The sequence below is a fragment of the Diospyros lotus genome, chromosome 1 (assembly GCF_014633365.1).
Source record: "Diospyros lotus cultivar Yz01 chromosome 1, ASM1463336v1, whole genome shotgun sequence".
NCBI lineage: Eukaryota > Viridiplantae > Streptophyta > Magnoliopsida > Ericales > Ebenaceae > Diospyros > Diospyros lotus.
Window position 1 is genome coordinate 49,632,378 of NC_068338.1, and position 27,995 is coordinate 49,660,372.

At 35.5% G+C, this 27,995-nt stretch overlaps 1 protein-coding gene across 2 annotated transcripts; it reads left to right on the forward strand.

The window, feature by feature from the left end:
- Position 1: 1 nt before the first annotated feature.
- On the forward strand, positions 2-27,995 carry LOC127789304 (polycomb group protein EMBRYONIC FLOWER 2-like). Of its 2 annotated transcripts, none has more exons than XM_052318192.1 (22): positions 2-361; positions 2,843-2,952; positions 3,246-3,414; positions 3,774-3,829; positions 5,661-5,775; positions 5,910-6,069; positions 6,160-6,228; positions 8,741-8,880; positions 11,323-11,385; positions 11,528-11,652; positions 13,482-13,546; positions 15,997-16,049; positions 16,171-16,224; positions 16,304-16,363; positions 21,820-21,866; positions 21,996-22,117; positions 22,268-22,451; positions 23,068-23,116; positions 25,930-26,013; positions 26,738-26,817; positions 27,145-27,234; positions 27,614-27,995. In XM_052318192.1, the coding sequence occupies exons 2-22, from the start codon at positions 2,918-2,920 to the stop codon at positions 27,741-27,743; spliced, it is 1,950 nt and encodes a 649-aa protein (XP_052174152.1). In that variant the 5' UTR covers positions 2-361; positions 2,843-2,917; the 3' UTR covers positions 27,744-27,995. The 2 variants fall into 2 exon arrangements, with proteins under 2 accessions (XP_052174152.1, XP_052174160.1); XM_052318200.1 differs by having other exon boundaries at positions 3-361; positions 3,267-3,414.

Consider the following 27,995-nt stretch of genomic DNA (forward strand, 5'->3'; position numbering starts at 1 on the left):
CTAAAAATGGATATGCAAGTTTGAAGTTCGGAGCGGCTTGTTGTTGTTGTGAACATTGCACCGCCTAATACTGACACGGCGACTCGGCCGAGCAGCTCATCTAGCTTGTCAGCTACGCCGTTAACCCCGGAGCCTTGCCACAATAACACTGTTAAATAATCCCCAAAAGCCAAACCCAGCCTCTCCAGGTGTCGTCGACTCTCTGTCCACCTCACCGCTTCGCTTCCCCTTCGCCTCCCCTCCCATAAATAATCCATTCATCGCATGAAGTCGCATTCCGATGCAATATTATCGCAGTTGCAGTTGGAGAGTGGAGGGGCTTACAATTTGGGGATAACCAATTAGGGTTTTGATTTCAGAGGTATGTTTTAATTTGATCGGTCTCCCGGTGATTGTGATTTTTGAATGCATTGTCTGATTTCAGATACGGGACGAGGGATCCGCGTTGTCGCGACCTCTTTGTCTTTGATCCTCCTCGTATGTTCTAACTTTTTTGGAAAATAACGGAGAAGAGACGGACGATTTTTCATATGCTTTCTTTTTCCCTCTTCATTCATCCGAGAGAATGGAAATTCGTTTTGGGTGGCCTCATAATTTGAATTGGTTCGGTTGTTCAAATGGGTTTCAATGCATTGTATTTGATTGGGCCCGTTTTTCTGATTTGGTTTTTTATCCTTTAATATAATCACTAATTCTCTTGATATAAACAGAATAATTTGCTTCCATAGTGAATTTTGGCATTGGGCGTTCGGAAAATTTTCATGGGTGGTGGAATTGGCTATAACATTGAAGCTTTGGCCGCTTGAGCTGCGAGCGTGTGAGGAAGAAATGGGGTGTAGAGTGAGGGCATCTAATTTGCAAATGAATTATTAGTGGCGACACACAAGCCAAAAGTGGAAAATCTACAATGTCACTTTCTTTTGTTTATTGCTTCTGGAATATTATTTTACTTACTGGCGACATATTGTTCCTCCACCATCTTGTTTCCTATGCGTATTCATTTTTCTTTCATTTATTTGATTGCATTTTTTTTCATGCTCTCACTCTATGCATTTCAGTAATCTTCTGTTGTCTAATATTGGAACCCCATAACTAAAAAGCAAACAACTTGTATTGCTGATACAACTGGTGCTTGAAATGTTGATACTTAATTAGTATTTTGGAAAATTCTGCCATGCTGTACATCTAGGATTCTATTTTGTGCCTTGGGTAAATTTTGAGTTTAGATTATTTTCTGGCGTTACTTGTAAGGAGCACAATGATTGTTTTCCATTATGAGGGATTTTGCCTCGTTATCTGTTCTTTTACCAACTGCACTGATAATTTTTATAAATGATGTTGTGGGATGCCAAAAGTAAATTCTCCTCATAGGTAAAGATTTGAACTTTGGCTGAAAATGAGAAAGAAAAGAAATAGACTTAAGAGGGCAACATCTCATGATTCATGTGGTATTTTCTTCACGGACCATGAAATAATGCAGATAATCTATGAATTCTACTTCCTGTTTTTCTATTGAAGCCATTTTGGCAAAGGGAATATCTTGTGATGACTGTATAAATGATAATGTCAAATATTTTTTGGTTGTATTGAACTTTTTGCAAAGTTATGCCGCAACAGTATCTCTTTTGAGTGCTGTAAATCAAATATTTCAAGTTTCATTTTGGTTTGCGACATTAGGTCCTGACATATCGATAAAGGCACTTGTTCATTTAGTCTATTTTTCTTGGTAATTTTGTATAAATACTAGAGAATGATGTAAATATTTAAAATATTATTTTTTGAAGTTTGAAGGGTCAATAGTTTGAGGTAAGTTTATGTCTTTCCAAATGTGATTTTGGTCTGTTCAAGTCAAGAGTATTTCAGGAAGTTTCATACAAAGTTGGGTCTTCAAGCTATGTGATGACTGATGTGAATTGTGAAGGACACATTCGAAGCTTGGACTTCGAAAAGCCTATATCCGGTTGTTGTTGTTGGCATTCAAAGACCTTGGAAGACCCAACAAATATATATATTGCTAAATTTTCTTCTTCTTCTCCTCCCTTCTTGTTGTCTTCTCCTTCTATGGTCCTTATTTGTTAGTCTTCTTTTCTCTTTCGTTTTTGATGGTTTCTGTAATCACCATTACCCTAGCAGGCCTTGTGTCCTTTTGCCATCTTCTTCCTGCAACTTCTGATATGGAGTGGCAGGGCTCAATTCCCTTTGGAAAGCCCTTAAAAACTGTTTTAGACTAACTGGAATTCTTGAATCTTCTTTACTAATTCAACTATTTTTGAGCATCTTTATTAGCTCCTATAAGTTCCTAATCAAATGGGATATTTGCCAGGCTGAGGCAATGATATGGGGTAAATCTTCTGTACTAACGAACTTATATTTATATATATATATATATTTTGGGGACTCAACTCAAGTTTGTTGGATCTATGTTAGTTTCTTGAATCTTCTGTACTCATTCAACTATCCTTTAGCATCTTTATTAGCTCCTATAAGTTCCTAATCAAATGGATATTTGCCAGGCTGAGGACACGAGGTAGATCATGCACTGTATTATTGTTATATTGACAATTACTCCAACAATGCCATGGTTATTTTTACATTTCTTCATGTTTCTAATATTTTGAAACTATTTGAGTTTTCTTTCTCATTTCATATTTAACATTTTCTGGTGATTTTTCCTTGTGCATCTTTTTGTTTCTACTTTACCGGGTGAAAGACCTTCTTCTTACTTGAAGAAAAGGAATGATTGCTTGTTGTAGCTCACAATAGGCTGAATTTTTCAACTGCTGTTTCCTTTTCTTGTTTTACTCTTTTGTTGAAGACATTCCATGATGACCATTTCTTTCAGGTTTGGGTAGCTTGTGGTTACCAACTTCAGGAAAAGTAAAGCTATGAGTTTACATTTCAGTATTGCATAACAAGAATGCCAGGGATACCTCTAGTGACTCGTGAAACCACGTATGTTCTTTTTAAGCTCCTGTTGTTTATTTGCTTATTTTGTGCCACCTAAATAAACAAGTAAGCTGTTCTAAATATTTGATGGACTCACACTTTTATTGGTTTTTAAGCTATATTTTTTAATTGACAAAATGCTTTTACCTGTTATGTTTTGATGTTAAGTGTGTGCATATTTATATTTACCAACTGAATAAAAAAAGGAAAACCTATACTCTTGTTTCATTTGTGTAAGATATGAGGGAATCATTGCAGCCATGAGTAGGACCCTTCATTCCTTCCGGTTTATGGAACAGGAATTCTCTTTGCAATTGCAGCTACTCTAGAAGTGCAGATCAGATGTGCCGCCAAGGTTCTCGTGTGCATTTGTCTGCAGAAGAGGAAATTGCGGCAGAGGAGAGCCTTTCAATATACTGCAAGCCTGTAGAACTTTACAATATTATTCAACGTCGAGCTGTTCAAAATGTACGTATTATTTGCCAAAAGTTGTTCCTTTATTTGCTGTTGATTTAAAATGTCTGGTTTGGAAAATGTTCCCATGAAATATGGTCATTATAATTGTTATATGTTCAAATCCCATAAATGCATGTAGTGGTTGTGATGGATGTTTCTTTGCAATTGGCACATGCATCATCTTTTTCTGGCCATTCACATAAATTTCATTGTGTTCTTCTTATATGTCAACTCACTATGACTTCTTACTTGGCCCATTCTTGATGATGGAGTACTAAAACTATAGATTCTTCATCCTTTTCTTTTTCTTTTCCCCCCTTCATCAATGTTTTCTATTTTATGTTTCTGACTGAAGGAACATGATTTTGCAGCCATCATTTCTTCAAAGATGCTTGCAGTACAAAATACAAGCGAAGCATAAAAAGAGGTGAACACTATGAGACCTTGTATGAAATTGAGATTATATCAATTATCATTGCTTTTTATTGCTAGATGCACAATAACTTTCATAACCATTATCTTAAAGAATATCACATATGAATGACCATATTCATTGTTGGCTCGCTTTTGATCATTACTGCATCTTACAGTCATGAATGCAATGGTTTGACAAAATGATATATGTTTGAACATCCGTGTATACATCAACAACACAAGAGTTTGATGTTTTTCTTATTTTTGAGGGGTTTCTTGGGTATATTGGCTATTAATTGGTAATCCATTAACAATATAATTTCAAAGCTACTGTAAGGTTTGGACACTGCTTTTTTTCTTTTTTTAAATATGCCAGCTATTCACGTTGGTCTTTTTTTCGTGAGTCACCTTTAGGATATTAAGGCTGCAAATTGGTTGGAGCCAAGCATTTGGCGTGGTGTCCCTAGATTGTCTGGTTTTGTTTCATGGTGTCCCAGATTGTTGCCTGTTGCTCAGACCAGTGGCATTTATGTTGAAATGCACTTAGCATCCTTGTCAAGACATTTGGCCTATAATATTAGAAAACAAGTTTTCCAGCTTAAATACCAAAATATTGTTCTTTCAATCCATGCTTAGACATTTGGTTCAAGTAGCTTCAGTTCATATTGTTTCTTTGTAAGCTTTCCCCCCTCTTGTGTTTTGGCTCCATTGCTGTCTTCTAGGTAAGTTCCATAGTCAAGTCTTAAATTGTTCTAAGTTTTTTTTAAATCTTATTCTTCTTTGTTTGATTTCTCCAGCACACATACAGCCCTTAAAAACCATTATGTGATTGTTGATACCCTATCCATATTTTCTTAGATCAATTCCAATTACATCTGGTAACATCCATGAAAAAATAACTAATAACTTTGTCATATCAACTTGTTAACTCTGATTTTGTTTCAAAACAGTCTTCAACCAATTTAGCCTAATACTTGACCATTTTTCTTACTTCACTCTTAACCATACCTGAACTAAAGCCCCAAATTTCCACATCAGAGAGAGAGAGAGAGAGTGAAGATGCTGTTATTCCAAAAGCTGTCCTCAACTCATTACAACAGTCTTCTTATAGTCTACTACCAGTTTGTTGTTATGTAACTGCCACTTTGGGGAGAATTTAACTACCAGCTAACAGTATACCATTTTCCCAACCTTTGTTAGTTACAACAGTTATAGGCCTTCCCCCCCCCCCCCCCCCCCCCCAATGTCCACACTACCCCTAGGTTTGTAACAGCCAACTCGATCTAGTGGGATAAAAATTTGTGATTATTCTTGTTTTTGTACTTCTTTCACCTCTCCTTAAATTGCCATTTCATTTACCCATGCCTTTTGATTGTCTTTTATGCACTTGACTTGACTTGAATTCCTTATTTTCTACTTGCTTTAGCCATCTTATACATATCTATGTTCTTTCCTGGTCTTTTATGTCATGTCAGTGATGCTAATTTTTATAAGCTTTTGATCTTGCTTCATATTTTCCTTTTTTGCTTTATCTTTAGTTAAAATATATCTTTTTCACGTTTTTGTTGCTGTGGCATGCATGCAATGTCTCGTAGTAAGCTCCCTTAGTTTTCATTTCACCACTAAAACCTTTTGATTTGAGACTTTTTGCTTTGACTCTTTAGGATAGTTTTTAATGTGTGTAGAATGGCAATAGCCATCTCAAATTGACATTGGGTTATCTGCACCTGTCTATAGTTAAATCTCTTTTGTCACTTTTTCCTTCCAAGTAGTTTGTTTTCACCTCTTAAATCCCACGTTTGATTTTTGGACTTGATCTTTTCTCATTTTCCCATCATTTGTAGGATTGAAATGAAAATTTCCTTGTCAAGGACTTTGAATGATGGATTGCAAACTCAAAGTATTTGTCCTCTGTACATATTTTTGGCAAGGCCAGTTTCAAGCTGTGCAGTTACAGAGGTAGTAAAGTTTTAACTCTCCCCTCTGTGTGTGCATGCACACATATATAAGTTTCTACTCTTTAAGTGGAACTCCTTTACTCTTCTTTTTACTTGAGTATCTTTTCTGCTTTTCCTGTTGCCATTTTGGGACAGTATTCTGCAGTTTATCACTTCAGTCGGGCATGTAGCTTGACTGCTTCTCCTGGAGCCGACGGGATGAATCGAGCTCAAGCTAAATTTATTCTTCCTGAGATTAACAAGCTTGCAGCAGAGATCAGATCTGGCTCTCTTGCTATTTTGTTTGTCTTCTTTGGTATACCATATTTTGTATGATTTGATTTGATCTTGACGAGAAGAGTGTGCCTCTTTCTGTTGCAATAGTAACTATTATGTTGTTTTGCAGCTGACATCACAAATTCTGCATGTCCTACCGATCCAACTAAGAATCATATAAACATGCCATCTTTCCCATGTAAGATATGCTTGAGCTGTGAAAAATCTTTGTTAATGCTTTGTTTCTTCACTCTGTTTTTTAATGACATTGGTACTATGATAACACAACATTCTTTGTGTAGTTCTGATCCAACTGAGAATCATTTTGTCACAATATCTTTTCCACATGAAATGTGCTTTAGCTGCAAAATCTCTTTGTTTCACTTATATATCATGACTCATGTAAGTGCATGGTAATTAATATACTTTTGGCTTCTTTACTGGACTAACTGGTGATGTCTGGTAAGATTGGGGGGGGGGGGGGGGGATTGGAATATGAATCTGCCCAACCAGGTTATCTCATGTTTGGTTTCCAAAGTGGTGTTGGATAACTTTATCCACCAGTATGGGTGGCAAAATAGTCATATATCTTTTACTTTATACATTCAAGTGTTTTTTTGGCTGTTGTGCGAGGGATAAGTGGATGATGGATTTAAAATTAATTTATATTGAATATCTCAAGATCATCCATAACCCTTATTTCATCATCAAAAACTGGGAAGTTTGGAAAATAGGTATCCTTGGTCCTAGGAGTTTTTTGTTGGAACTATGATGATGAGCTTTTCTTTTATGTGGTTGAAAAAGTGCAAGGTAACTGAGTTCATCAAGTCTGGGAAAAGTTGAAATGTTAAAAGGGTTGTAGACATAGTTGTTAAATTGAGATTCGAATCGAGAATCGAAATCCTTATTTTATGAATCGTGAATTGAGAATCGAATTGAATCGTAAGATTTAGTACACATTCTCAATTTTAACTATAAATAATATATATCCATAGAAAATAAATAATGTGTCCACCACGATCAATTCTTTTAAATATAAATAGATAAATAAACTTCTAAATATATTTGCTAAGTTTAAAATTATACCAAAAGGAAAAAGTATATTCATGTTGCCTTTAAATTCAAATTGCACAAAACCAAACCACTTTCAAAATAACAAATTAGAAAAAAAAAAAAAAACCCTACAACTATAAGGTTACTAATAAACTCCATTGTCCATAATCTTCATTAGTTATCAATCATCTTCATCTTCAAGTTCAAGAGCATCATCATCTTCATCATTTTCATCATCTTCTTTGTTTTCAAAGATAGCCAAATCGAACGAATATTTGATTAAAACGCACATATAGACGAAGTCGCACGAATTGGACGAATCGGACGAATTGTGCTATTCATGCAATTCATGGTCTATTCATAGTTGATTCTAAGAGATTTTCGATTCACCCTATAAATTCGACTCGATTTTTATATGAATAGAGTCGAATCGTACGATTTGAATCGTGAATCGTACGATCCTAAGGGATTTTAGATTCACCCTATAGATTCGACTCGATTTCTATATGAATCGAGTCGAATCGTGAATTGTAAGATTCTAAGAACAATGATTGTAGAAACTAACATGGGAGAAGGGCGGAATGGATTTTAGATATTTCAGACTAGAAATAGCTTGTGTGTAGCTTCTTTTGTGTATTTTTGATTGTGTGGAGGGTGATAATTAGTACTAGAACTTTTGAAAGGATTGAGAGGCCTTTACATTGATTGGAAAGAACCCTTCTTGTCGCCCTCTACTTGTGGATGGGTTCGACGACTCCTTTTTTCTATTTCTTTTGTGCAGTTTTTGGATGATTTATCCATGTTTATGGATGGGTAATTTCTAGAGCTTGTTCAGTGTTTACTCTCTTTAATGCATTCTTTTGGATTATTACATTTACTTATCGGGAAAAAAGAGAAAAAACTATCCTTTTATAGACTAGGCATTCTTTTGGGTTAATACATTTACTTCTTCCCAAAAAAGAGAAAAATCTATCCTTTTGTAGACTGTATTGTATATCAACAACAAAAGTAAACTGAAAATAAATAAGAGAGAGAAGGCTTTAAAATTGTACAGATGGCTCAAGTGGGGATTTAAATGACGTCAAAAACATTGATGTTAAACAAATCTCAATGTCTCATGTAGCTGCTGCTGGAATCCAATTGATTAAACACCACTTCTTTTAAGTAAATATTTTCTCAGTGATGGCTGCGCGAAGGACCTGGACAGTGTTCATTTTCTTTCCAAGAAAACATGTCATGACATTGTTCAACTGATACAAAGGAGGGAGAAAGATAAAAGACAGGCCTATTGTATTTGTGCCTTTTGATTGAATACCCTCTGCTACAATGTATTAAAAGTCTTTAGTTTGACATGAACATGATATTGGGATACTGTGTAAGCAGGGACCTAGAAGGTATCAAGGAAAGATACAGTTGCAAATTGTATACCTTTACCTTCATTAGTTGCTATTCTTTCAACTTCCAGTTTGATGGTTTTAAGTCATATTCTAACATTGTGGCTTCTCTTATGATTCTTATCTTTTCCCAACACGCTTCATATTGTTGCTTGTATTTAACCTCGTAGCTCAGGGTGTTGGTGCTATGTGCAATCGACTCCTTTTCGTTTACTAGCATTTATATTTATTCTGTCCTCATCTGGCTCTGCCTGTGCATGGCAGCAAATATTGAAGGATTGTGCCTGTTGGGCAAGATCCCTATGGAACTACTGTACTTGTCATGGGATAAATCTCCAAACTTGAGTTTAGGGGAGAGAGCTGAGATGATGTCAACTGTTGACATGCATTCATATTTGGTGAAGGTATGCCCTCTTATAAGGACTCTGCATTATCATATTTTAGGGAAGCTGGCATTTTGTAAATAGATATTATTGCATTATTCACTGTGTTATCTATTACCTTGTTAAACAAATGAACCTTTGGCTTTTTGCTCTCATACTCGCATGGAACTTGGGTGTCCAATACTTGCGGCACAATCAAAAGCCTAAACATGCTAGAGACTGTATTTGAACTTTGGTTCCTATTTGGGCTTGAGCAAATTGAGTTAATTAGTCCATAAACAAAACATCAATCCTGTTTAAAGCCAAAACACATCTTCACAAGATTTCTATTAATTAAAATTAAAGGAAAAAGACAACACTAAAGCAATTAAACTTTGAGGAAAGTTCTAGATCAAACTTTCAGAATAGTTATGTTTTCCTCTAGTTTCAATTCCTCTTTATTCATAAAACTACCCATATTTTATCTGCACAATATATATATATATATATTTATATGTTTTCTTTTTTCAAAACGGAAGAACACTATGATATTGAATTTATGCATGTGTCCTTTTTACCTTCTCTCTCTCTCTCACATATAATATTATATTTGGAGAAGAACTGCCAAAAGCGCGTGCACCTTAATTGATAAATAAGAAAAGAAAACCTTGTTGGCACCTTTGTCTCCATCCTAGTGTTTTCAAAAGCTCTAAGCACACTTAGGTGCAGAAGACCTATAGAGCTTAAGTGCAAAGCGAAAGTGAAGTGCACATAAATGAAATAAAGATTATAAACTTTTATAAGCATACAAAATTATAAACTATTAAAAAAGCAATCATTAAAAAAAACTAAATAAGAATGCTGGCTCCAAATTTAACAAATGATGAGATATCATTTTTCATTTATATTTTATACACATTTATAAGTTCATACAATCGTAAAAAAAAAAAAAAATAAGGAAAAAAAATCATCTATAATTTATGCCTATACCCAATCAATTAACCCCTAATTTACAACAATCCCCAAACAACCAATCCCTAATTTGCAGTCAATCAATAATCTATAATTTGGAATCAATCATCAATCAATAATTTATAACAATCATGAATATATTAGCTGTCCCTAATTTACACCTAGTTACATGTTTCCATTAATATTTTTTGCTCATTAAATAAAATTGAGTCTTCTTTTTTTTTTTTTGTTTAAATGTATATATGATTTTTTCAGGATCTTAAACAGCTTTTTTGGGTAAAGTTTCCATTTAAGCAGCCACATCATTTTCAACAAATCCAACCATTCATATTGTCTGATAAAAAAGAAAAACCAAGCATATTTATGAAGCATGCTTTTTTGCGCTTCAAAGCTCAGGTAAAAGTGCAATGTAACTGCGCCTCAATCGCGCTCAGCTAAAGTCCCTGAGCTTCACACACAAAAAGCCCTAAGCATGTTGCCTTAGCGCTTTGCACACTTTTCTAAATACTGCTCCATCCAGTATCATAACCTTCTATCTTTTCTACTCCTTAACAACTAGAACAATAAAAAATGATCAGGATTCAAATGCTTTTGTTATGTGCAACTATAAAAAATGATTATGATTGGATTAATATCCGCGGATCATTTGTTGATCTTTCATTGTGTCATATAAGTGACAATGCATCCAGCACTTCTTTTTAGCCAAAAACAATTGATGAAAACAGTATTCTTCTTGATGTCAGACAGTGAGATTGATTGCAGAAGTTAGAAGAAAAAGAGAAGAAATTGGGAGGGGGGAAGCGAAGGAGTAGGGTGGTGCTGTTGGTGGTGAAGGAGACCTGTGATGGAAAAGATAGAGAAATCTCGATTGGAGGAAAATCCAGCACTCTTTACTCAAAATCAACAAAACTGATTTTCTGATTGCCCCTAAGCCTATTTATAGGCTAAAACTAAAAGATAATTCAATGCTCTAAATTCAAAATTTAAATAAAACCTAAATCCTAATATTAGAGTTAAAATTTAATAATTCTAATTTCTTATCACTTCTGAGTTCTTAGAATACTATATCCAAAAAATATGGCAAGTATATTAAAAATGATTGGATTTTCATACTCCTGATCTCATTTCTTTCAAAAATACTTGAAAGATGAAAGTTAGAAAAGAAAACAAGAAAAGTAAAACTATCTACTATTAGGTACCCTTTTTCCACAAGGAGCCAGGTTAAATATGGTAGATCATTTATATTGCTTCTAATTGTATCTCTTTTCGTACATTGCTTGATATGGTTCTATGACCTAATTTTTGATTTTAGAACAGTTAAACTTTGGAAAAGGTGTAGCATGTTAGGCATAGATGTAATACAATAATAATTGCCATGTCAATTATCTATGTGAATATTGCAACAGACTGAATTGCCAAAACTTTTCCCATAGTGTATAAAATTTGGTTGCTTGGTGTCCTTTTGTTCTTAATTGGTTCTCATTCTATAGTTCATTGCCTTTCCTTGTGCAGTTGAGTTGTATTGATGATGACAAAACCATTGCATTTCAGAAGCCCCACGGTTCTGGAGCTGCGGTTTGTTCTTTTGCCTACTTGATTGTGCTCAGGAATTTATAGTGGATTCTTTTTGTTATTCTATTTTATTTTATTTTTCTGGATAATCATGGTTCTATTGTTGATTTAAATTTTATCTTCTATATTGTTTGAACTACAATAGAACGCACTGCGGCAAGTGGAAATCTTCATATCTGCTGAAGAGTTTGGGGCTAAAGAAAAATCTCCTTATAATGCATACACATATGACATTGACATTCCTACTACTTCATTGACTCCTATTATGCGGTAGATCTCTTTTTCTGTGTTTTGCTCCCTCTGCATTTCTTGTTTCCAGCAGTTAGTTCCCTTTCTTGCATTTCTGTTTACTTCCTGGAAACTATTCTTGTTATAGACATTGCCAATATTAGTAGCTGTCAGGATGTTATTTAAATCTCATTGTAATTGGATTCTTATTTGTTATTACTATTAATTAATATATTATGCATCTATTTTTGTTTTTTCTAAATGAGAGAGTAAAAATACAAAATAATCTTATCAACACAAGAAGTGAAGGAGGTCATACAGGAAGGGAAATCCCCCTTCAACAGAAAAGAAAAAGGAAATAAGCAGCATTCCCTTCAGAAAATGTAAATAACTCCTTTTGTTTTCAAAAGCTTCTCTGTTTCTTTCTTTCCGTATACACATCATGTGAGGTGGAGTGGTGTTCCAGCTCCATTGTCTCCTAGATCCTCTTCTTGTATAGCTACTTAAATCACATTTGAACTGGCTCAAGTACTGTCTTGGGAAGTACCAAACTAACCCCTATAAAACTAAGAATAATTACCCAAACCTGTTTGGACATTGGGCAATCTAGGAGAAGATGGTTCATAGGCTCTCCCCCTATGCACATGGATAGCACCATCATGCAAAGTCACGTGATCTATTCCTCAAGTTGTCAATGGTAAGGATAGAGCAATGGGAGGTCATCTGATTAAAGAAAGCTATGTTGGGAGGTGCTCTCACTTTCTAGATAGCCTTCCAAGGAAAGTTGTTAGGCATTTCATCTCTAAGTACATTGTAACAGTGCACAATGAAAGTTACATCCTTTGATGGGTGTCATTTGCAGCTATCCTCACCCTGCTCAGAAATGGACTAGTTTCCAAGTAATACCCCCCCCCCCCCCCCCCCCCCAAAAAAAAAAAAAAAAAAAAAAAAAAAAGAGCAGTTGCAGGCGTCCAGTTGACAATCCTATAAATGATACCTAAATAGTGGTGACCAAAACTGTTCCCCTTGTCCTTAAAAGTTCAAAAATCTTGGGAATGTCTCACGAAAAGAGGCCCATATATTTTTATTAATAAGGGAATTGTGAGAGAATAATAGGGAGGCTTAGGGATTGGGGCGTTCTGTTGTAATGTGCAGGTATTATTATTTTGATGGTAAATAATGTTGGAGTGGTCATATTTTCTCTACTTTTACAGGGAAAATTTCTTAGCGGTCATCATTATTGTTTCATCTTTTGAAACACTTCCGTTGTTTAAATTAAATTTGACCCTTTGTATTATGTTTTCTTAACATTTCCATTTTTATAATATTTAAAATTAATTTGTGAGTGTTCATATCTTAGGTGGCACATATGAAGTTGTAATCAATTGATGGTATGGAACTTGATAGTTGGGTTTATGCCTAGATCATGCAAACTATTTGTAAAGAGGGTATGCATTAAGCTGGAGTACCTTCTCTAATGGTTATCATGAACGTCAAATCATCACTTTCTGAAGAGCTGTTGTTATGTATTAATTATGCTTTCTTGTGCACCAAAACTAGACGTTTTTGTTTTTTTGGTTCTTTTGATTTTCCTAATGGTTAGAAATCAGGAAATAATGTTATTTGGGTATTGGATGATGATTTTTCCTTGTTTGATTTTATATTTGATGTACTGCTAGAGGTCTAGATTTATGTATCTCACCCCTATTTAACGGGATTAAAGCTTGTGATTTTTGTTGAGTTACTGCTATTTGTGTTCTTTCTTGGTCAACGCCTATTTTAACTGCTATGGAAACTGCATGTTTTTTTTTTTTTTTTTTCAATTTTTAAGCATTCTTATGAATTGGTAATTTTGGCTGCTCGAATTCTAGGTTGAGAGCTGGAAATGTCATTTTCAACTACAGGTACTATAATAATAAGTTGCAGAGGACTGAAGGTAATGTGGTTTTTTTATTTTATTTTATTTTTGATGGTTGGCACAATTCTTTTTTGAAATTTAATTTTGTTTCTGTACTTCGGAATTATGTTTCTAAGTTTTTTTTTCCAAGTTCAAATAGATGTGTTTTAGTCTGTTAAAAAAATGTTTATCACATGATCAAAAAGCATTGTGATATATGCAAGTGCCTAGGTGACCATACGCTCATATATTTTATCTCTTGGGCAGTTAATTTCTGCACTTAACTGCTCTGGAACAAGTAAAGTTGGGATGCTTAACTTTTTTTTTAAGTTACAAGTATAGATACTTTCTTGCCTGCAAATGTTGTTCTAGATTCCATACCCCATTTAGAAATAGGAATATCTCAAGTGTTGGGGTAGATGCCAAAACTTATAATTCTAACTTGACCTATTGAATTTGGATGTTTTAACTTTTGCTAGTTACAACAACTTATGGTAGGGAGTTACATTGTGCTTCTCCTTTGGCAAGCTTCTCAGGTGTTATGACATTGCTGTCTGGTTATAACTTGGCATCATGCCACTCTCCAAGGTGACATGTTGACCAAACAGAACCTTGTCGACCAAGGATAGGGTGTGTAATGGCCAGGTTTGAGCTTGTACATATTTGGAGGATAGCTTGGTTCTTGCCTTGGTTTGATCAAGGAAACCTTTGCTGGAGTAAGTTACATGCTCCAGACACTTCTTGGTGCAAGTTCTCTTGTGCATCTGTGGCACCAGTTGGTGCCTTTTTACAATGTTGTGATGGTTTTACCTTTTGAACACAAAAATGAACAGCCTTTGCCAAAGGTAGTAAGGCAGGGTTGGCTTACCTTGCACATGCTGGCTGAGGTGCTGATCTTACACCCATTGGAGGGTGAGAGAGATAATGGAGACCCTCAAACCTGCTATCCTGTTGGAGTCTTTCCTTGGTCAATTCTGTGATTCCCTGCACCTAAATTGATGATATAGGTGAGAAAAGGCAAGAAGAAATGGCGATAGCTGACCAATTTTTGTATCAACTGACTGTATGAGAGTAGCAGCCAACCATCAGTTGACTGATTGTAATTTGTTGACTGTTAGAATTGACAATCTTTGACTTCAGCAAATTAATGAAGGTTTGGATCAACTGGAGGAAGAGTTGAAGAACCGCGACCTACAGTTGAGATGATATCCCTTCAACCAATTTGCTCTGGTCAAAGATTGTCAATCCAAGTTGTTCTTGTTTTAGAGGCTTACCAATTCGCTCTGGTCAAAGATTGTCAATCTAAGTTTTTCTTGTTTTAGAGGTTTGCCTCTCTTGGTTGTGCAATAAGACTGGGCTTCTCTCTTACTGTAATTTGTGAGAATGGAATACTTTTATTCATCTTTACACACAACAACACAACCCTAGTTATAGGGATGAGGAATTACAACATAGGAAAGATTACCTATACAAGGTTTAGGAAAGTATCCTAAACTAGAATTAAGGAAGTATCCTAAACTGATTTTAGCAATTTCTAAAAAACAAGAAGATTAAAGATTAGATCAGCTACGAATCCTAATCCTTCCTTATCCTTTCCTCTGTGTATCCTATGGGAATCAACATAATTTGTTGTTTTCTAGGTGTATCCTTTTCCCTTTTTTCATTTTATTTTTGGCGTGTGCATGTGTGCTCCTTTCCTTTTTCCCCCAGAGGATGCCTATTCTTTAGTCTTTATACTTTTCCTTATTTCTTCTTAATAATCCTTCCTCTTTGTTTTCTATCCATAAAAGAAAAGAAAAAAACTATAAGCTAGAACTTGTTTGATGCAATCAAAACTAGAAAGTACCAAAGTTTTCTACCATATGAGATACCAGAGGATTAGATATAAAATGTCATGTGGTGCTGGTATGGGAAGTTGTCGACCAAAGATCTAAGCCCGTTCTAAACCTATTACACCAATCTTAAAGTATGTAATCAGGGTCAGTGGTATGGATATGGAGCTGCCTGCAGGTTATTTCTAGATAATTGAAATTATGATATTGCTTTACCTCATATATCATGTGTTTGGGTTGTCTGCAATTGGTGATAATATCAGCTGTCCTCCCAGTGTAGCTGCATATACTTTGGGGATTGCTTTCTAGTTGCATTTCTGTGTTGTCTGTTAGATATGTATTATAATTCTTCTGGGTGAAAAATAGAGCCAGTGTGGATATGATTTCAGACTGATAAAATCTCTCTGCCTGCTGTTGCATAATTTACCTTCTTACCTGCAAATGTTGGGGATATCTTATTATTGATGTTTGTATATGGTAATTATATGTAGGTGACATTTTTCCTGATTTTATTTTGCTTTTTATTTTATTTTATTTGTGATGGGTTTCTTTTTTCCTTTAATCCTTATTAATAATAGATCTGTCATTTTTCCCTTGAAGTGGAACTGATTGATTGATGTTTGATTTATGGATCTGATTTATTCTCTGAACATGCAGTCACTGAGGATTTTGCCTGCGCATTCTGCTTGGTAAAATGTGCAAGCTTTAGGGTAAGCAAGAATGAATGCTCATTTCTAATTCTCTTCCTTCCTGCACTCTTTTGAATGTCAAAGTGAAGTAGCACTATCTAGTTGTATAGGCTCATCTAAGAATTCTTTACCTTCTGTATAGGGTCTGAGATGCCACTTGACCTCATCACATGATCTATTCAACTTTGAGTTTTGGGTTCGTGAACTCCCATCATCTGCAATGGCTTTCTTAATCTTTCAAAACTGCAACTGCTAATGCCACTGACAATTTGTAGGTTACTGAAGACTGCCAAGCTGTAAATGTTTCAGTGAAAACAGATACCTGGAGTCCTGAGGTAGGTAGCTGTACTTATTCTCAAGTATCTCTGGGGTACTAGGAAATTGTTGGAAGCTGCATAAATGTTTAATTGCATATACATCATATATTCATATTTTTCTGGCATTCTTGTGACAGTTAAATGTGAAGAAAGGAATGATTCTTCTATATTGAACTGTGTATATGCTTTACAATATATGCTAGACAAGATATACAAAAAGGGAAAGAAAGACAATATACAAAAGGAAAGAAAGAACGAAAAACAGTGGAAAGGAAATCTCTTATTTCCTAAAAGAGGAAAGGAAATCTCCAACATATTTAGGAAAGGAGATATTTAGGATTAAATCCTAAGAAATCTCCAACAATTTTCAACGCTCCCCCTTAAGCTGGTGAGTGAATATCTTCTATTCCTTGCTTGCTTGTTATTTCCTGAAATTGGTGGGAAATCCCTTATTGAGAATATTTGCTAATTGATCACATGATGGCACATATGGAGTGCTAATCAGCCCACTGTAAAGCTTCTCCTTTATAAAGTGTCCCTGGCTTGTGATCACAATACAACTTCATAGGCCCAGTTCTTTTAATCCTCAAGTCATCTAGGATTATTTTTAGCCACAACAACTCACAACTCCCATGAGCCATAGCCCTGAATTTGGCTTCAACACTTGACCTAGCAACCACTAATTGCTTCTTGCTCCTCCATGTTACAAGATTACCTCCTATGAACATGCAATAACTTGTAGCATACCTTCTATCAATAGGTGATCCTGCATAGTTTGCATTTGTATAAACTTTTAGGGTTAGCTCACCACCTTTTTGGAATAACAATCCTCTCCCAGGTGTAGATTTGAGATATTGAAGTACTTTTTGAACCGCTTGCAGATGCTCTTGCCTAGGATCATACATAAACTGACTCACTACATTGACAGCTTAGGCTATATTTGGCCTTATGTTTGATAGATAAATTAGTTTCCCAACAAGTCTTTGGTAACTCCCTTTATCCACAACACTGCTGGTTTCTTCTTTGGCTAATATTTGGTTCTATTCAATAGGGACATTTGCTGATTTGCTACCAAACTTTTCAGTCTCCTTGATTAAATCTAAAACATATTTCCTTTGAAAAATAAAGATTCCTTGTTTGGAAGAAGCAACCTCAATTCCAAAGAAATATTTTAATTTTCCCAACTTCTTAAATTCAAATTCATAGGCTAAGCAGTCTCTTAAGGCCCTGTTTTTCAGTTTCATCATTTCCAGCAACAATTATATCGTCAACATAAAAAAGTAGGACTGTTAGCTTACCTCCTTTGGTATGTTTAATAAACGATGTCTGATCCCCTTGACTTTGTTTATGTACCACTTGTAGCATAACTTTTGTGAATCTCCCAAACCATACTTGAGGTGACTGTTTCAACACTTCTTTCTTTAGCTGGCACACCTTACTTGGTCTGAATTCTTCCATCAAAACCAAGTGGAATCTCCATAAACACTTCTTCCAAATCCCCATGAAGAAAAGCATTCTTCACATCAAATTGTTGTAAATTCCAATCAAAGTATGCTGCTAAATACAATAAGACACTCACAGTGTTCATCTTGGTTACTGGTGCAAAGTTTTCAAGGATAATCAACTCCATATGTTTGAGTATACTTCTTTGTAACCAATCTTGCCTTGTACCTTTCAAGAGAACCATCAGCTTTATACTTCAAAGTGTAGACCCATCTACATCCCACGGGTTTCTTGTCTCTAGGTTGAGGCACAATCTCCCAAGTCTGTTTTTTCCTAGCGCATTCATCTCCTCTTTCATGGCTTATACCCACTTCTTATTCTTTAAAGTTTCCTGAACGGTTTTTGGTATATTATTGGAATCTAGAGTGATAAGTAAGCTTTTATGTTGACGGGACAATCAATTTAGGGACACGAAATTAGATATGGAATGTTGAGTGCATTTTCTGGTTCATTTTCTTATTGCAATAGGAAGATCAAGGTCAAATTGCTCACTAATAGATGAGGGAGAAAGTGTTATTCAGTACTTGGACTTGGTTCAAAGTCATGGATCTGTCTTTGGTCCGGATTGGTGTGTACACGTCTTGAATGAACTTTCAATTCCTTGGATGCTTGATTTGGTTGTGACTGCTGCTGTTCCTGAGGGACCTTTTATGATTTTAGTTCTAGTTGAGGTGGTTCTAGTTCGAATGACTTGGGTTTTGAGAGTTCTTTGGTATTATGAAGTTCAGGTATGTGTGTAGGTTGTGTGAGTGTAGGCTGTTGTACTGATGGCTTTGTGAGTGTAGGCTATTGTACTGATGCTTGACTAGGTAGAAACTCAGTAGGAAAAGTCAAATTCACACTCTAATTGTCTCTTGAAGTCTTCCCTTGAAGATGAGAGAACAGGGTTGAGTAGAAGGGGTTAGTTTCATAAAAAGGGACATCCATAGTGACAAAAAGACTTTTTGGAGGATGGTAGCATAGCATTTGTACCGTTTCTGATGATTAGAATATTCAATGAACTGAATGAAGACATTTTGGGGACAAACAACTTGGATTGACCCTCAGGATAAAATTGGGACAACATACCTAGAGGGCTTTGATTGCCAATGACACGAGAAGGAAGCCTAAATATCAAATAGGCAGCGGTTAAAACTGCTTCTCCCCAAAGAAATTTAGGAACATTAGATTGAAAAAGTAACGCCCTAGTAACCTCTAAAAGATGTTTGTTTTTGTGTTGAACAACTCCATTTTTTTTGGGGAGTGTCAACACATTTGGATTCATAAACTATTCCTTGCTTTTGATAGAAGGAGATCATGAATTGGGTGAAATACTCTTTCTCATTATTGGACTGAATCCTCTTAATATTTTCCCAAATTGAGTTTTGATCTTACTATGGAATACAAAAAAAAAAAAAAATTGGTCACATCAGATTTTTCTTTCATAATATACCACAAAGTTGTATGGGTACAATCATCAATAAGCGAAACTAACCACCTAGCCCTCGTGGTATTAAGAATTCTGGATAGACCCCAAACATCAGAGCAAATTAAAGAGAAGGCTTTAGATGATTTTATTAAACTTAAAGGGTGAGATACACGATGATTTTGCAAACTCACATACATCACAATGAAAACTATTAATTGAAATGTTCTAAAAAAATGTAAAGGAAACATAGTTATAGGAAGCTGAAAAGAAGGATGACCAAGTCTCAAATGATGAAGCCAAATTTTGGACCTTTCTGGAGAGATGAAGGTATTATCAGGTGAGCATGGTAACAACTGATTCTGTCCATCTAAGTCACCTTTAGTCCCACCCGTTCCTTTCCTTAGCAAATCCAATTGTCTTCCTTGTGGTTTGATCCTAAAAAACACGAGTATCAAAGAATTTGATTGTACAATTCAGGTCTCTGGTGATTTTGGAGATGGAGAGAAGATTGGTTGACAGTTGGGAACATGTAGGACATTAGGTAAGGAAAGGAGGGGTAACTTTAATGTTGCCATGGCCAACAATTGGAATAGCTGACCCATCAGCTACAAAGATCTTTTGGTTTCTAGGGACAAGCATATAGTTGTCAAATTTATTTGGGTAGTGAGTCATATGATTGGTAGAACCAGATTCTATGACCCATGATTGGGAATGGAAGATGTTGGAAGCTTTAGAGAAATCAGAAACGAGAAACCATTCTGAGCCAATGAACACGTACCAGAAGTCTTGGTGAGGGAGTTCAGCAAACCTTTCAGCCTTTCAATGTCCTTTTTACTGAATTCTTCTCTACTGACAGCTGATTCCTCTTGAGGAATATCCTTCTTATTAGCAATATTGGCTTTGCTTTGCTTTTGTCCTTTGAATCCACCATTCCTAGCCAATACTTGAGCCTTCCCATGAAGCATGAAGCAGTTATCCTTTGTATGCTGACGCTTTTTGCAGTGGGAACACCACAATCCATCTTGGTTGGATTGTTTAGAGGGATCAGCCTTGTTCTGCCCTTGTCCTGGATTGTACAGCTTATTTCCTCCACCATCTGTGCCTTTCTTGGACATCAGAACCTTCAGTTGTTTGTGTCTCAAGCATAACATTTCTCCTAGTTTCCTTTACTCGAATGATGGAGAAAACCTCACTAAGAGGTGGTAGCCAATCCTTTCCCTACACTTTCACGCTTACTTGATTATATTCCATATTTAGTCCTGCTAGAAACCTAAAAATCCTCTCCCTTTCAAGAAATTCAAGTAGGACTTTAGCGTCTTCAGCACATTTCATCTTAAGATCTTGATAATGATCTATTTCAAGCCAAAGACCATTCAAATAGTTATAATATTTAGTAATAGAGAGAGCGCCTTGTATTGCAGATGAAACCTTGGTTTTCAGTTCGTAAATCATTGCAGCATCTTGCTTCATGGAGTAGGTTTTTTGGAGCATCTCCCAAATATCTCATATTGTAGGAAGGAACATGAGGTTTCTATTAATCTTTGGCTGCATTGAATTCCATATCCAGGACATGATCATCAAGTCCTCGTCATCCCATGGTTGGAACTTGGCGTCATCACTACTTGGACCTGTCTCGTCTAAGTGGCTAATCTTCCCTTTTTTCCTTCAAGAGTGTCCTCACAATATGCGACCATTGCAAATAATTCTTCCCAATAAAGCGATGAACAGCATTGATGCTTTGAAGCTTTCCACTTGAACCAGTTAATGGGGAATCAAGAACAGCTCCAGGATCAGACATCACGTTCTTGATAGTCTCAGACATCTCCCCACAGAATAACCAGAAAACAATGAAGGATATTGAAGGGAAAAAGAATGGCAGTGAAGGACAAATCAGCAAAGGTGATGGTGATGTAGGCCAACAAGAAATGGCAGGAAGAACAAAGGTCAGCAATGAAGGCTGACAGGAAAACAGTGGACAATCGTAAAAAGCTCTGATACCATGAAGAAGATTCTTCTATATTGAACCAAGTATGTGCTTTACAATATATACTAGACAAGATATACAAAAAAGGAAAGAAAGACAATATTCAAAAGGGAAGAAAGAAAGAAAAACGGAAAGGAAATCTTCAACATATTTAGGAAATGATGTATTTAGGAATAAATCCTAAGGAATCTCCAACAATCTTCAACAAAATATTTGTCTTTTTTGTCCTGAAAAAAAGAGAGTTGGTAAGGTGCCGACCTGCAGGTACCTGTCATGCCAACTTCCTGGTGAAACCTCTCCAAAAAGTTGCATCAATTAATTTTTTCACTACATCATCTTCAGATACATGATCAAATGGTTTTAGATGTTGGTGCTGGTTTCAATTCTTTACTTTGTTATCTTACTGATGACTTTGGACTTGGAAACCGTTTCATCTCTGAACTGAATGCCTCATGTAGCATTCTGCTTGAATTTGTGGCATCTTGGCAAAATCAGGCAAATGTCTTACTAGTATGATTTATGACCAAGGCAGGCATTTTCTATGTACTATTGATCTATTCCTCATTATATTATGCTCAGATAGTTGCGGATGGTGTTGACCCACAACAACAAACATTTTTCCTTTGGTAAGTTTTATTTAATTATGGATTTGTGTTTCTTTATTATAGGATTAGTGAGTTGCTTGAATTGCTGCCTTTTATTAGTATGAATATTAGTACCAATAACGTAAAATGGGCTTACAAATCTTTTTACAGTTCAAAGCCACTGAGACGTAGAAAACCAACAAACTTGGTTCAGAATGCAAAACATGTGCATCCGCTTGTATTGGATTCCGATTTTCCTGCAACAATCAATGATCCTTGTGGCAGGAATGATGGTATGTGTTTTCTACACCTATATCTTTAGTTTTGTCAGCAATCAGAGCCTTCTTTTAGCTAATAAAAGAATTATCTTGTGTCTCATATCATATTTCTTCAAGTTCAATAGAAGCATTTCAGCAGGAATGACTTGCATTATGCCTTTTCAGGCCTTGCTGAGTGTGTTGAACGCAATACATCCAGCCCTAATGCTGGAGTTTCAACTGGTACGGCCCAATCATTTGCAGATCCAGAATGCGTCCAATCTGTGCCTGGAAGCAACCTTGCACCTCCTGCTATGCTACAATTTGCCAAGACGAGAAAGCTATCAGTTGAACGTTCTGACCCTAGAAAGTATGTTGATTACTCTGAATAATTTTTGCTAGTCCTGATCTGAGATAATCTTGGATTTCTATTTAAATCAGTTAAAATTATTCATAGATAGTCAAAGCATTGCAAGGTGGAGTTGCTGCCCACGTACATTATCCTGAATAGTTGGCAGCTGGCACATAGGCTGTCTGAGGGTATAGAAGAGGATGCCTCAGGAGGGCCATAAACCAAATTAATGGGCCAACAGCCATGGTTTCCTGGCTGATCAGATAATTTTTGCTCTCCATTTCTAGGAGCTTGCAGTTATTTCACTGCTGTTTGGTCTCTGAAGTTTTATTTTAGAGCAACATCCATACTCTGTTTAGATATTTTCTTTGTTTGGATGTCTTAAACTGTTTTAGATGTTTATAGTTTATGTTTGGTGGAAGAGACTATTATAGAGTCGGGTTTGGGTTTCTAGAGCAGCTATGTGCCCAAGTGTTAAGACTCATCTCATTTTCATGCATAAGGGCACACAAATATGGCTATTTTCAAAATTTATGAACTTTTCCCATTTATTTAAAGTAATACAGTGCTTTTGAATTAGTAATGACTTCAGCCATGTATTTGATTGGCTATATGTTTTTGTTTTTCTTTTCAGCCGTGTCCTTCTGCAGAAGCGGCAGTTCTTTCACTCGCATAGAGCACAGGTAACTATTTGATTTTGCCTCTAATTTTTGATTTCATTTCCTATTTTAATTTATGATCCCTGCATATACTTGTGCACTGCTCTTGTCAATCTGTTAAGTTGGATTGACCCAAAATGAATGAATAATTTTTGGATCTTAAGTTTTTAATATTTCTTTGTCATGTCACAACAGTTTCAAATGCGGGGTTTAAATCCGTGATTTGGCCCCTTGTGTAAATACAGACATGTGAATGGGGAGAAAAATGTTATGACCCAAAAGGGGCCCATGACTTGTGCCTAACCTGTAATGGCTGGCCATTAGGGTCAAGAAAGCCTCTGCATGAAATCATATTGTGACAATAACAACAAAGGCAAATTACCACAAAAGGTGCCAAACTTTGACCTCGTTATCAATTTTATAACGAACTTTAAATGTTATCAATTCTATACTTGAACATTCAAATATGTATCAATTTATAACACCGTCATAATGCTGTTAAAGGAATTGGCACCCATTAAGAAACTTTACCAAATCTGTATCAAATCTATACTAAACTTTAAAAAAATATCAAATTTATCGTAATATGAGCAATTGAAGTGAAGCTGCTTCTCATAGACGCACCTAACCCTAAATGCTCATATTTGATTATGAATCTGTGATAAACTGACCATAATTCAATTGCTCTTCTTACGACCAGTTTGATATTTTTAAAGTTTATTGTAAATTTGATACAAAATTTGAAGTTTCTTAACATATGTCAATTTTGTTAATGGCATTATGATGGTGTTATAAAATTGATACATATTGTAAATTCTAAGTATAGAATTGATAACGTTTACAGTTTGTTATAAAATTGATAATCGGGTCAAAGTTTGGTACTTTTTGGTAATTTGCTCTAATAACAATAACCAATAATTGAATCACAGCAATACCAATTTCATGCCTGTAACTGAATGCATGTTTGTACGAACCATGCTTGTAACTATTGAGGCAAACCATAAAGAATATAAATGTTAAGACAAAAATTAATGCCCACAAGAACAAATGTGGGACCTACCAAAACAAAATAACTAGGCTAATCTAAATTGAATTTGACTTGTCTGAATTGCTCAAGCTGTCTGAAGCATCGGTTCCATAGCTGAACCAGGATTTGAAGAAAAATTATAAGCATCTATAATGAGTTGAAACCCAATGAATGGACAACATATATCATGGGGGAATCAGGAGTAGTAATACGCATGAGTTTTGATACTAGAAAGCTTTTTTGATGAAATAAATGCATGAATATCTATTTTTAATAAATAAACAATAATATTATTTTTCAAGAAAAAATTCTTTCTATTTCAATAAATCTTCGTTTTATAATTATTGAAAAACCCATGCTTCAGGGATGCGTAAGACATACTTGTTTCTATATTTCTTTAGGAAAATATGTATACCTATTTGTATATTTACTTGTTTCCAGATTTATTTAGGAAAGTATGTATACCTATTACTGCATGGATTTGAAATAAACTATATTCCAATGTGGATTTGGTTCTATAAGTCCTTCAGTGAGGAATTAAACATTATCATTTATTATTATAGTTATTGTTATTGTGATTATCTCAAGTTTTTATTAATTATTATCTTATACATTTATCCATATATATTTTCTTATATTTCCATAATTGTCTTTGCTAAAATTTATGGTGTTTACAGAAGAGAACAAAGAACGTGCAAGGAAATGAATTGAAGAGAAAATACAAATTAAAGAAAGAAAGAAGAACTGATGTGGACATGCTGCTTATATTATGGGTTACCCTTTAGCTATATTAAATGAACTTAATATATAAGCAACAAATATTTGGTGTGTTTATTTGTTTGACCTTCTTAAACTCTTAGTCTTAGAGTATCATTATGTCTGCAGATGTTCATATTGTGAATATGTGGACATAATGCATCTCATGTATTATTCCAAAAGGAAATATGGTATTATTTATAGAGTTACTCAAAATCAAAAGGACTTCCAGGAAATTTGAGATTTGTATTTGTTGTTTCCTTATGTGCAACAACATTTTAGATCATGTTATATTCCTAGTTCAATTTTGAACTCTTACCGTGTGTAAATTTTTTGCCTTGTTTCACTTGCTTTCTATTTGTTAGGATAAATATGCTTTTACCGTGGGCCTGTTTGTTTGACCAATCTATGGCAAGCACAATATTTCAATGTGGTCTCCATCTGCATAGCTGGATGAGAACATTATATATAACAGACCATCAATTTCAATTTTTCGTACAACAGCATCAATATCAAGCCTTAATCCCACTAGATGGAGTCAGCTAGATGGATTCTAGCTTGAATCATCTCTCTATTTATGGCCATGTCTCCTATTAGGCCAATTTTATTTTTTATTAACATAAATTTGCAGCACTATTACATTGTTTCCAAATTGTATGTGCCAGTAATGTCTGAAGGGACCTCGTAAAGGGTCTCAGGTATCATGCAAAACGTTTAGATTTCTTTTTTTTTTTTGCCCCTCCCCTTTTGCCCATATCTGCTGTTAGGGATGTTTCCTGCAGCACTGAGTGGGAAAGTATTTTATGGGTCAAATGGAACCAATTGATAAGAAGCTGAAAAATCAGGGTTCCCTATGGAATCACTAAAAGCGTGATCTCAAGCTCTGGCCTTTGCTTCATTCATGGTTGATGCTTTTAAGTTCCAGAATTAAAAATTGCCAGCCCTGCAATTTAAAAATTTCATCTTTGATTTTGGATATCAATAACCCAAATTTGATATGATTTTTTTGATACATGCATCAACATATCAACTGATGCCTCTTTTTTGATTGTAGCCAATGGCATTGGAACAAGTGTTGTCAGATAGGGATAGTGAGGATGAAGTTGATGACGATGTTGCCGATTTTGAAGATAGAAGGGTATGCTTGGTCGTTATGTGACATTTATCTAACACCCTTTAATTTTTATTCTTTTTTGTATTTTTATTTGTAATGATTCAAGTGTGCTTGAGGCTGCAGTTAGCACCAATATTTGTTCTATTGTTCAAGTGCCATCATTAGAATTTTTTGTTGGAAGTGTGATGCTATCCTTCTCATTTTAGCAAGTGAAATATTTAATGAATGACTTTATGTCATGGTGTTGTGCTGGGAACGTCTGAAGTTGGACTAGCTTGGAAACCTGGATAGAGGTTTAGTTTAGATCTAGTACTGCATTCCCTTGAGCAAAAGAACAAACTGGAGATATTAGTTCAATATGAAGTGTTAGTTGTCTATGAAACGACTGCTTTTGGGGCTGATGGTGTAGACAGCAGAGAAACTGAGGTGCAAAATGAAGGTCCATCAAGACCACCTTAGGTTTAGGTTGTTTAAGAGTTAGGACGTGGGGATTCTCTCTTTGAATCTTAGTTTATGGAAGAAGCTATGGGTACTTTGAAATGGTGATGGCGATTTGTTTTTACTCATGATTTTTTTTTTTAAATAGATAAATAAATAGACCACACGCCACCTGATCTTTATTCATTAAGCATAATGGATTAAGCATCTTGGAAGAAACAGTGCTTTATATCGCTCCTGTAACAAAATAGTGTATTATCGATCCTAGTATTTGAATGACGTGTTAACTGATATGCTGTTATGTTTTTAGATGCTTGATGATTTCGTGGATGTTACGAAAGACGAGAAACAAATGATGCATCTCTGGAACTCGTTTGTCAGGAAACAACGGTAAATCTTCACTCTATTTTTCCTGGAATTCCTTCTCTTGCATCCCTTTGGAGTGGTTTTGTGCAGGTTCAATGTGTAAGATGATTAGATGCTTGACAGTGTTGTCCATGCATTTCACATTCTAAAACTATGGGGAACGAATTGATTTTCTGTTGTCAGCAGTTGTCAAACCAACATTGTATTATTTTGAACCTTAGGAGAACAGCTATTATCATCTTGTATCTTACTGTGACGGTTTTTGAAAGTGCCTCAAGTAATTTACTCAGGTTTGTGATTATGAGGTTTAGAAGCTTCCTCATCAAGGTATCTTGTTTGTCACTGTTGCAGGGTGCTGGCAGATGGTCATATTCCTTGGGCGTGTGAGGCATTTTCGAAATTGCATGGTCAAGACTTTGTCAGAGCACCACCACTACTTTGGTAAATTCTCGGATTTCATTTTACGTTGTGCCAGTGCAGACATCAACTGAACCTTCAGTTATATACTTCCTCTCATGTGGTTAAATTTACCAATTTTATTTTGCGGATTTGGGTAAAGATATAATTGTAGTATTTGGGTAATTGCCTCTGTATCTTATGGACAGGGTTTCACATGTGCAATGAGGCAATGTTGCCACCTTTGCATTTATTGCCAGAATATAACCCCTAAGGTTTATTTTATTCATTCACTAAGAAACAATTTCTTGCAAATGTAGGTCCATAAATAATCATCCCTGCATGTCTTTTTGAGTCCATATGCTGTTTGTTCCACGGACTCTTTTTTTTTTTTTGGGTGGTAAGAAGTTATGGGCTCTGGCAGGTGTTGGAGGTTATTCATGATCAAACTTTGGAATCATGGTCTGCTTGATGCACGGACAATGAACAATTGCAATATAATAATTGAGAAATACCAAAGCCAAGATGCAGATCGTGCGAAGGGCAAAATTTGATTGCGCAAGCAAAGGCCATCAAGAGTGCAATGGTGATAAGCTTCCTCACTAAGTCCCGATTTGCGCTTCCATGTTTCTGCCATTTTGTTTTCTGTACTCTGTTCAGGTTTCTAACTGCTGCTAGGTCTAGTAAAGTCCCTTGTTCATTGTCTTGTTATTATAAAGGTACCTGACAACTTTTTTATTTAGATGCGATAAGTGTAGTTTGAACGAATTCTGTACAGAGAAAAGAAAAGAAACGCTTCTCCTTTT